The sequence below is a fragment of the Xyrauchen texanus genome, chromosome 19, assembly GCF_025860055.1.
Source record: "Xyrauchen texanus isolate HMW12.3.18 chromosome 19, RBS_HiC_50CHRs, whole genome shotgun sequence".
Taxonomy (NCBI): Eukaryota; Metazoa; Chordata; class Actinopteri; order Cypriniformes; family Catostomidae; genus Xyrauchen; species Xyrauchen texanus.
The window spans coordinates 15,509,386-15,521,136 of record NC_068294.1 but is presented as its reverse complement, the minus strand read 5'-3'; the positions used below and the strand labels follow the sequence as shown (position 1 = coordinate 15,521,136).

General features: G+C 35.3%; 1 protein-coding gene across 1 annotated transcript; it reads left to right on the top strand.

Moving 5' to 3' along the window:
- Positions 1 to 527: 527 nt before the first annotated feature.
- sfxn5b (sideroflexin 5b) lies at positions 528 to 11,729 on the top strand. Its single transcript, XM_052150373.1, has 14 exons — positions 528 to 684; positions 3,538 to 3,606; positions 3,734 to 3,811; positions 3,914 to 3,940; positions 4,020 to 4,074; positions 6,109 to 6,134; positions 6,380 to 6,433; positions 7,472 to 7,528; positions 7,790 to 7,855; positions 8,099 to 8,189; positions 8,516 to 8,631; positions 9,601 to 9,686; positions 10,792 to 10,909; positions 11,121 to 11,729. Exons 1-14 carry the CDS (start codon positions 628 to 630, stop codon positions 11,196 to 11,198), a joined length of 978 nt encoding a protein of 325 aa, XP_052006333.1. The 5' UTR covers positions 528 to 627; the 3' UTR covers positions 11,199 to 11,729.
- The last annotated feature ends 22 nt before the right edge of the window (positions 11,730 to 11,751 follow it).

The window sequence follows — 11,751 nt, the reverse complement described above, 5'->3', positions numbered from 1 at the left end:
AATTAACATAACTTGGCTTATTTACATATGCAAATTAATGATGCAATCAAAAAATGTAAAGGTAGATATTATTTAAAAAAAATAATTTGTGTGTGTGTGTAGTTATTGTTAACACCATAAAACCATAATAAATTAATGACTGAACTTTCTTTTTCTGAAGCTTTCTATCATTATTTATATTTCATAATTCTTTATGATAATAATGTATAAGTCCACAGATTTAACTTTTTAAAATTACTTTTTATACATTAAATATTACACAAGAAAAAAATGCATTAACTACAATATTTTGATGGATAGAGACTGAGATGCAAATTCAATAATGAGATAGATGCGTTTAATTATTAGGCTATGCGTAATTATTTTATTTAATATAAATCAAATATTTACAGTGTATTGATCAACTTCCGCGCTGTCAGAAGTCAAAACGCTGTGAAACATCTTTCTAACGGAAGGTCAGATGAATGACGCGCTGCTGCTGGTTTGTCTTGTGTTTAGTAGGAAACTACACTTCCCATGAACCCCCGCGAGCTATTGCTTCACTAGTTTCGTACCCGAGTTGTCTATTCTTCAAAATTCCGTCTCATGGACCTTTTTATGATTTAACATTACTCCTCCGCTGCTGAGATGGCGGAATCTGCGTCTTGTCCGGTGTTTCAGCTGGGAAAACCGCGCTATGACCAGGTAAAGAGTGCCGTGATGATGAAGTGCATATCTTTGTCTGGGCATCTTTGATGGGCGTTGATAAACAACATATCTGTGCAGATACCTTTGCTTCAACATCATGCTGCGAAATTCACCCGTTTCCCGTGCTTTTTTGTGCACTGTGTCTCTTTAGTTCGTGTCTTCTTTGCCATATGTTGTGCGGATGCAGGTTTTTTTTTTTTTTTTTTGCGATACACGAAACAGCGGTAACACCGTTATATCAGAATATACAAAAAAAAACCATTAGTACAAGCACTGCAAGAGCATTTCTTTTATTATGCAAATGACGGAGGAAATGAGGAAGCCAGGACTGTTTCAAAAGAACCGTGTAGAATGCAAATTCATCACTTTTATATTTGCATTTGGATGGAGTGATTTCTCAGGGCATTATTAAAGTTGATAATTTTGCAGGAATGCTTAAAAACTGCTTGACGACCTGTTTTCCTTTCCTTTTAATATATTGTTATAACTCTATTATTCATCAGATACTCAAGTTTTGCATTTTGAAATAGGTTCCAATTGCGTGTAACGAATGTAAATAATGTCTCAATTGTTTTATCTGTGAGTGTGAGATCTCGTTGAGGTCAAATGAATGGCCATCTATTTAAATCCCGGTGCCTCCATGGAAACGCCACGGTCATCCTGAAATCAGCACATGCATGTCAGTCATTAGTGTTGTGCTCGGGATTGAAAGGAGCAACTTTGACATTTAATCGTGTGCAGGATATGAATGATAGATATCTGATTTCAGTTTTCATTAGACAAAATGCTACTTGTGTTATTTTACGTTTGCACTGGTAAAACGTTCATTCTTGACATCAAAAATGTAATTTAAACTAATAAAGTCTGTAGTTTATATATATTTTTTTATATCTGTAAATGCATTTTCACTTGTAAAATTTCACTATGATCTGTCATACACTCCTAATTAACATATCTATTGTTAATTTCTTGAAATTAAAATTTCACATATCAGATGCACTTTTTACTAGTAAAAATCACAATAATTTTTTTATTTCAATAATTACATTGTTACTAGTGCAATTATCAGTATCAAGTAGTAAAATGCTGACTTTGTATATCTGTAATTTGGTTTTCACTAGTGGCAATGTTAATTTCAGATATCTAATGTTATGGTTACTATCTGTAGTTGCCAACACACACTCACAGAGAAATTCGACTGATTCGTACAAATTGGCTAAATCGTACAAATTTGAAGCACTTTTGCAACAGCCAATCAGGTGACTCTCCCTCATGTCCTTATAAAACGTGCCAATCACTTTCTTCCGTTATACAAAACTTACTCTTTATGCTTCAAATCATCCTCATAGACTCTGCCATATGGTATTTGCCTGTCTAGAATTTGTACGACTTCTCATGAGATTGGGTTGGTAATTGCCTTTTGAACAGGAGTGAATGACAGATCACTATAAAATGATACTAGTGAAAATGCAGTTAATTTGTTTCTTACTAGTTGAAATTCCATTTTTGATATCAAGAATGCTTATTTCCGCAAATAATGACGTCATGTTTGATATCAAGAATTAACTAGCTTTACTAGAGCAAACCTAATTATTGATGTTAAAAATCAGCAGTTTTTTCTAGTAGTAATTCCATTGCTGATCTCAGGATGTAGCATTTTAACTAGTGAAAACTCAATTACAGATATCTATCATTCATGCCCTGCACATGATTAAATGTCAAAGGGCTTGTGATAAGTTTGCACTGTTACCGCAATGCAATAATGAATGCACTGCGGCTGAACTGTTGGTTGGAGGTAGAGATCCTTTTTAATTGTGTTCAATAAAGGCCAGGGCTGTGGAGCATAAACTGCCTTCCTATTGTTATTCTGCTCATCAAATCTGTGATCTATTAATCTGTGTATAGATTCATGCGTCCTAATACAGTTTTATGCAATCAAAAGCATCATCTGATTATCATACCATATGGTACTCAGATGAATACAGGGAAAGAGAATATCAAACAAAAGAGCACTGCCCATCTGACAAGCCAGTCCAAGAAATATTGTGCTTCATTTTGCAATATTTTTCAGTTAGGTATTCATTGTGTCTAGTACGTTTATTATTTATAGGGCATTCGCAGAATCTCTCTGCTGTTAATAGATTATATCAAAATGTAATGTGTTTTTGTATGTTGTTATGGGACAATCCAGCTCAGGTGCTACATCTGAATAATGCTGTAGTTTTGACTTAAAATCAATGCAGCAGAAGGATATGGGTTTATGTTTTCCTCCTGCTCCTCTCTGCTCTCTAGGGACCAGAAGCACATGCATAATTAACAAGTCTTCTCCAGCAGGCATGCACTCACATAGATCACTACAACAGCTTTGACGCAAGTGTCTGTAGCACAGAAATAACATTAATAGACAAGAGGAGTGCGATCAGCAGATCTAAAAGGTAAAAGGGATCTCAACTACAAAGACCTGCGAGATGAGACACACAATATTTCCTTTTTCCACTTTGTGTTCTTTGCCAATAAAATCCCTTGGCATGGCCTACCGTCAGGCCTCTGAAACAGTTGGCTCTGACACAGAAGTGGGATGCAGTGAGAGTGGGAATGTTGATGTAGCCAATCATCTTGCTGGTGTTTTGAAGCTTTGTACAAACTGTTTTTGCTGAAACTTGAGTTGTGCTGTCATTGCAGGTCTTTAATATTGCGGTCAAACTAAAATTAGATCCCTTCTTGACAATTGAAGACACAAAGCAAAAAGTTTTTACTGGGATTTGGTCTATGCTGTCAGGTTGACCTATTTGGTTCTTCATCTTCAACAATGTGAGTTTGTGAAACTAACAGAATGCTGTTGTCTCCCAGAGTACATTTCTTGGCAGGTTCAGGCACTTCATTGACATCATTGATCCTTCAACTCTGTTTGTGTCAGAGGTACAGAAATCTATTTCTATGAAGAATGAATACTAATTTGCTGTATATAGTATATACTGCTCAGCTGGATAGTAGAGAATGTCAGATTGTAAAGTCATGTTTATTTTGCATTTCTCTCATTTTATAGGATCACTTAAAAAAATGTGTCAAACTCCTGGATGATTTCAAGCAAGGAAATCTTCCTCAAGGAATAACACATCACCAGGTGAAATCTCTGTAGAAACATCAGATGTTTAAGTAGAAAACCAGTATATGTGGTGCAGAGTTTTATAAAGGCTTGTATTCTGTGTTCTTTGCCTCTAAACAGCTCTGGGAGGCTCAGAAGGTGAAGCAGGTGAGAGTCTTTTGGTCATTGTTCACTGCCAGTTTTAAATGCTGGCTGAAATTGAAGTAACTGACTCATCTCCTTTCAGGCCATTATTCATCCTGACACTGGTGAAAAAATCTTCATGCCTTTTCGCATGTCAGGTAAGAGTATAGAGAGAGTGGTCAGGTGTATTGAAATGCTTTTACCAATGCCTTGCATTTATTTTCAGTCCAATGTAATTTTTTTTTGTGAAGTGTTATAAATATAGCCCATGTCTATTTGTTTGTGGATTATTACAAAGTCTTCTAGTTTTAATGGAATTACGAAATCTAAATACTGTATTTATGTAAAGACTATTTCTCTTCTTGGTTGAGAAAATCTGTTGAACAGATTGGAAATGTTTAACAGTCACAGATGGTGCTGTGTTTGTGTCTGATAACTGTATGCTCAAAAGAACTGATGATTTATGCATGTGTGCAGCATTGTCAAAATACAGACTAATTCATACGACTTATACTTCAACCAATCACATACTCCTCACAAACACATGTTGGGAACCTGTAAGTCTCGCTTTCTTCTGTATTACCAGCCTGATATCATGAAATTTACATGACAATGTCAATATTTTTGCAAAGCAAAATGATGTGCCTCATTACACATTTAGCTGCAGTTTCCCAGGGAAGTGTCCAGCGTGGGGCACCAAAAGCGAGTGAAATTATGTCGTAATCAGATGAGGTTTTTAAGGTGAATATTAGATGGAAGTTTTAATGAGTAAAATGTACTTCCCTAACCTCAAACTTGAACCTAAAAATAACCAAATGTGTCCTAAAAGATAAATGAGAGGTGAACAAAACAGACATCCTTACCCTAAACCAACACCTAAACCTAATCGATAGTGTTTTAAATGCAAATCCAACATGAAAAGCACATTTACTGAAGCAACTGCATCATTACGCGGGGCATAGGTTCCGGGGGGAATGGTAACCCCCACAAAAATAAAAACAAGCAAACAAACATTTTCAAGCCAAATCTATGCCCTTGTCATTACGTGTTACTTCTATGTCACGTTCGCTTCACTTTAACTTTTATTTGAGCATCCTAGTCTGGGCTCAAGTTTCAGTCTATGAGTCCAAAGTACAACACTCTATTAGTTGAGCTAAAGCGGAAGCTAATCATGTTGGAATATGTACAGTATGTTCATGTAAGTGGGTTTGTAATTCAAGCAATAAAATGTATTGTTTTTTAAATGATGCGTTAGAGTAAATGTGTTTTGATAATATAAAAAAGTGAAATAAAACACACAGTTGTTGTAGCGCCTCTAGTGTTCATTTCACCAGGAAACTGCAGCAAAATGTAGAAAGAGGGACGTAATACTCAGTTAGCAAAGATTTTGTTATATTAATGTTCCTTCTATGAGACTCGGTTGCGTATTACACATCAGGGCTTTTAACATTACTATCATGGTTATGTTCACGCTCATTTATCATTTAATTTTTGTTTTTGTTTGGTATGTAGTTTGTCACTGTGAGTTTGCTGCCCTATTGACCAGGTCAGTTTTGTAAAAGAGATTTTATCTTGTAACAGTTCAAGGTGGGCAAGGAGGAGGTGGGAACCAGCTGAACAGTCAACATAAAGTTTTAATGTCAAACGTAACTTATATCAAACATAAACAGACACACGTGCAACGCAGCTGCGTGTGTCACTCTCTCTCCCTCGAACTGGCGTCTCCGGCTCCCCTTTATCTCACTCTCCAGCTGATCAGCTGATTCAGCACCAGCCGTGCTCCATCATGGCCCGGCCACACCCTCCTCCTCGTCACATATCACAATGAGTTTTTTTATCCTGGTTAGATAAAGGTTACTGAACTGAACTCTGGGTAAATGGTTACACTTTATGGATAGGTTTAGGGATTACATGTTAAAGTTACAAATTCATACTATTTCGTACAAATGAACACCTCATACTATTGTGATGACTTCTCGCATTGCATGTCATGTACACCATACTAACACTTTTTAAAATGAAAGTATATATATATATATATATATATATATATATATATATATATATATATATATATATATATAATCAAAACAAATTAACTGTAGACTGTCATAGAGGTTATTTTTACACTGGTGTGTCTTTTTCGTCATTTGTCTTTTTTCTTATCTTGGTGTGTTTTTTGTGTTTCACAGGCTATGTGCCATTTGGAACACCAATTGTGAGTATTTTTTTGTTTGTAAAATAACATTGGAGTGCAAATCAAAAGACCACACAGAGAGCAAGCTTGAGAGAGAGAAGCCTTGCCAATCATTATATTTGACACATCAAACCCTCTGTGCTGTGTTGAAAATCTGCAGTGTGCAACAAACATTTGTTTCTTCAGATAGGTATAAATGATTAGCTAACATATTGCTGTCTCAAATTCTTATCAGAAGTGATGATCCTTCACCAATTTTCTTGCAGGTTGTTGGTCTTCTCCTTCCAAACCAGACTTTGGCCTCTACTGTGTTCTGGCAGGTAGTTTCTTCCCATTTTTCAAGCACTCAATCTCAGAAAGCATCAACAGCAGCCAAAAACACCATTGCAAACCAGCATCGTATCATCAGTATCTCAGTACCTATTGTTACACAGATGGAAATAATGAATAAGTCATAAGTAATTAAGCTTTTATTCATTTGCTTTTCTTTGAATAGGGGAGTCATGGGCTAGTTGTCACATGGGGAAGTTGTCACAAGGGTCACATCTCAGTTTTAGTTTTTGAATTAAAAGTCCAATTGCACAAATGTGTTTTCTCTAGCAGTGGTTTTGTATGTTGCTTTCAAACACCTAGTTCAAAATCCTCTTAAATTAGAATATTTTTTGTTATTCTGTCCTCCAAACAAAAAAGTTAATACCATTTATTTTTTAAAGCTCTTCAGAAACAATAAAACCACACTGGCAATCTTTCAGGCAACATTCAGAAAAATGTGTGTTGTTAGGACAAGGGTATTTTTCCTAAAGTTCAGGCTGGGACAAGTTGTCATAATTTGTTCATGTTAAAAAAACTTTTAAATTAATATATAGTAAAATAATAATACATCAGAAAAATAAAAATAATCAGTAGTTTTTTTTATTAATTTCAATAAATTATGGCCAAATCAATGGTTTGATATTTTTGTATGTTACCTTTTACAGTTTTCAATTTCATTCATTGTTTTAAATTAATAATTGTTTTATTGTTTGTATTTTGCTGAAAGCCTATAATAGTTTGTTTAAAGGCAGGCTTCATGGTGACAACTGTACCTGTTCCTGTAGTGACAACATGACCCAATAATGGTGGAAATATTTGATAGCTTTTTTTATAGTCTTTTTGTTGACTTTAAGGTACAGTCTTTCTACAAACTAAACCAACCCTAAGAAATAGATTAAAAGTGTGTCAACTAGCTCTGGTCTCCCTTCTTCTACTTTTACCAACAGCTTTTTCACCCGCACACACACACAAACATTTTAAATGTAGCTATTTGAAAAAGGAATTTGTATTACTCGACCAACTAATCCAGACTTTCTCTCCTACAGTGGCTCAACCAGAGTCACAATGCTTGTGTGAACTACGCCAACCGCAACGCCACGAAGGTACAGTATGAAATGTTCTTTTAATTCAGGTCAGGTTTTGGAGGTTCAGCTACTAATGTGCCGTTGCAGATGGTCATTCAGTGGAGCGTTTCTTCTTCTCAATTCCATTTGAATGGTCATTATTGTGTCCTGAGGGCTGAACATCTGCTCTGCATCTGACTCTCACGGCCTCAGAGGACCGCTGTGTTTTTGCATTGCAAAGTCTGTGATATGATTTCTGTTTCTGAATGTTGATGATTTATTTTCTAATGTTATCTTCAGCCTACACCAACCTCAAAGTTTATTCAGGGATATCTGGGAGCTGTCACCAGTGCTGTTTCTATTGCAGTAAGTGCTCAGTATTGTCTGAGCTTCATTTGGTGTTTGAATATGTCATGTAAATGATAGAGGGATAGTTCAACCAAAAATGAAAAGCCCATATAAAAGAGCCTCAGTCACCATTCACTTTCATTGCCTTTTCTTCCATACAAGTGAAGTGAATGGTTTCATTTCACATGTAAATATCATTGATGTTCAACTATAATATTCTGTCACTTTTACTATTTGTGATAACACACTTTCTGTGTTTAGGTGGGTCTGAATTTACTTATCCAGAAATCCAGCAAATTTAACCCCACCACCAGACTGTTAATACAGAGGTTCATCCCATTCCCTGCTGTAGGTATGTCCTTACACAGATACAGTATTTTGCTCACCTCTGCACAGATGATTTCACCTACTGTAGGCAGTCCTCCACTCTTCATGGTATGATGCTCCCCCTGCTGTTAGTATGTAGGCATGTCATCAATGTATTCAGGCGCCACTAGTACACTGCAGATTCAACCTGGGTTTTGGAAATTATAGGGACATCAAGTAGAGATTATATCAGGTTATTAATGCAAACATTCATATGAGTCTATTGGCAGAGGCTGGATCTTATGCCATGATGGTGTTTGTTTAGCATCTGTGAATATCTTACATGTCTGTGTATGTTTTTTGTTTTTTCAGCAAGCGCAAACATCTGTAATGTGGCTCTGATGAGACACAATGAGCTATCTGAGGGAATAGATGTGTTGGACAGCAACGGGAATGTAGTTGGATCCTCACGGATAGCTGCCAAACGTGTGCGTGATTTAGTTATACAGATGTCAATGTTTTGGTGCTTTATTTTCAAATCAATGAATATGAGTCTAGTCATGGCATTTAAAGGCTTGTTCTGGGTTCAGTACAAGTTTTGCTCAATTGACAGCATCTGTGGCATAATGTTAATAACCAAAATAATAATAATAACAATACTTTTTTACTTGTCCCTTGTCACTGTAAACACACACAGTTCCAGTGAGGCACTTACAATAGAAGTGAATTGGGCCAACCTGACCAAATGTTAAAATACTCACTGTTTCAAAATTGAAACAAATAATAAATAAGAAGTAAATAATATGCATGTTAACATGATTTTAGTGTGATCAAATCACTGTGTAAAGTTATAGCCAATATTACAACTTAATTGTCATGATTATGTTTAATTGGTAAACCCTGTAATCCATTATAATGCCAGCAAATCAATGATTTTATGACAATAAAAATATATAATATTTACATCTTGTGGCTACAATTTTGAAACTGTGTATTTTATTATTGATGGGCTGGCTCCATTCACTTCCATTGTAAGTTGTTGTTTTTTAATGAAGAACGGGTTGAAACTAGTTTTGTGGTAATCAAAATTACTCCAAAAATAATAATTGAACCCATTTTTAAGATTTTAGCATTTCAATTTCATAACAAAATTCCATCAAATTGAACTGTTTAATTTTTCAACATAATTAAATGAATACAAATTATTAGTAAAGATTATTAAATTCAATTTGACAGAATTTGGTTGTGAAATTAAAATGCATAAATCTTTTAATAATTGTATTGAGGGTATGCCACAAATGTTGTCAATTGAGCTTAATTGAGCCTTGAACATTCCTTGTGTGAATGCCTCTTAAACCAGAATAACTCATTATTGTCACAATTATCAAAGTTTGTCACAATATAACAATTTCAATACAATTATTTTGTAATTTTTCTTGTTGTGCATTTTTCTTTAGGCACTTATAGAGACTGCGCTGACACGAGTGGTTCTACCTCTGCCAATCTTTGTCCTTCCACCAATCATAATGGCCTTCTTGGAAAAGTACGTTACATTTGCTTCAGCTGCCTTTAAAATGCTCCCTTTAAAATCCCACTCCTGTACACCTACAATCCTACAGTACACGGACACAATAGATAGATCTACCTTCGCTTCAGTGTAATGTGTTTTAGCTAATTATATGTATTTAAATATTCTTAAAGGAGCAAATAGCATCCAGGTCAGCATAACACTAGTATTTAAGTTATATTTAAAGGCCAATTTGCATATATTGCAGGTTATCCTAATACATGTTTCGTGTTTAGCATGTGAGTATCCTATAAAATGTTCTGAACATTATCACTGTTGATGATAAAATGCTATGTGCATGTGCAATACAGATATGGAGAATGCGTAATATTGTTGTTGATGTGCTGAATTGTTGAGCACAGCAACATAGTAAACAAACAACAGTTCTGAAGTGCATTCTGTGTGTGCGTCTTTTAAAGGGATAGTTCACCCACAAATTGTAATTATCTCATAATTTATTCACCCTCATGTCATCCCAGATGTGTATGACTTTCTTTCTTCTGCAGAACACAAATTAAGATTTTAAGAAGAATATTTCAGCTCTGTAGGTCCATACAATGCAAGTGAATGGTGATCAGAATTTTTAATCTCCAAAAATGACATAAATAGTAATTCATATAACTCCAGTGGTGAAATCTATACCTTCAGAAGTGATATGATAGGTGTGGGTGAGAAACAGATCAATATTTAAATCCTTTTTACCATGAAAGCCCACTTTCACATTCTCTTCTTTTTTAATTTTTTAGCAATTAAAAATATTCTTCTAAAAATCTTCATTTGTGTTCAGCAGAAAGAAAGTTATACACATCTGGTATGGCATGAGTCTGAGTAAATGATGAGAGAATTTTCATTTTTGGGTCAACTATCTCTTTAATGTGAGTCTGACAGAACATCAAACCTTTATTTGAGCAACTGCGCCTTTTTAGTTCAGAGTCACCGGGATTCACACCCGCTGTATTTTCTACAGACTTGTTTTATAAATCACATGGTGAGCGACTAGTTAACTTCTTGCTGTTGAATATGTTAGTTGTTCTCACTGCCTAATTTCCCTTGCAGTAAGAGTCTTTCTCTCCTCTCCCAGGCTTCCTCTGATGCAGGCCCATCGCAGGGTGATGCTGCCTGTGCACAGTTTAGTGTGTCTGGCTGTCTTTGGTCTGTCCTTGCCGCTGGCTATAAGCCTCTTCCCACAGATGTCAGAGGTACTGCAGCAATACCTGCATCACTTCCACCTCAACAGCACATACTGTACATCTGGGGAGATGGCTTTTATACTCTCTCCACCAAACACTTGCGACAGCAGGTTTCATTTTGTCTTTTGACATCTGTCATTAATCATTGTGAGTGTGAGTGTGATAAATAATACATATTTTACCAGAGAATCGCTTGCTAATCATTCTTTGCTCCTCACAGATCGAGGCATCTCGCCTTGAGCCAGAAATTGCCATGGCAACAGATTGCAAGATGCTGACTTACAACAAGGGACTGTAATGAGAGAGAGAGAGAAGCCAAGCGGACATTATCCTCAGTTTAAGCTGCTGCCTAAGATTGCCATGGATGTGCAGCACAACAGGTGCAAACAGCATTGAGGAGGGAAATGCATTCTGAGCAATAGTAACCAACTAACCATTTCATAAACTGCTGAAATTTAGCAATTTTGATAAAGTAATAATTACAGTATTTAATATAGTACTGACAAAAATGACAGGGAGAAAACAAAGCCTTACATTAAATAACTTTATTACATAATTAATATTATATTAAGTAAAGAAGATAAACATTATACATAATGGGAGAATAGTAAGTACAGCTTTAAATTGTATTATTCTGTTGTTATTAAATGGTCAGTGAATGCACTTTAATGAAAATGTAATCTTAATTAACCTAAGATGTTTATTTGCATGTGGTACGCATTTTCCAAACCCCCTGAAAGAATACTATAATTTTTTTGTTGTTTTTATGTGTACATGTATAAAGTTTTGGTCTTCTAAAACATGATCTTAAAACAGAAATATTAACATTTTAAAACTATTTATATTTAATT

Coding starts and splice junctions, on each gene's coding strand:
- sfxn5b (XM_052150373.1), top strand. CDS start 628: ATGGCGGAATCTGCGTCTTGTCCGGTGTTTCAGCTGGGAAAACCGCGC. Junction 6,434..7,471: donor CCTCTACTGTGTTCTGGCAG/GTAGTTTCTTCC, acceptor TCTCTCCTACAG/TGGCTCAACCAGAGTCACAA. Junction 9,687..10,791: donor ATAATGGCCTTCTTGGAAAA/GTACGTTACATT, acceptor CTCCTCTCCCAG/GCTTCCTCTGATGCAGGCCC.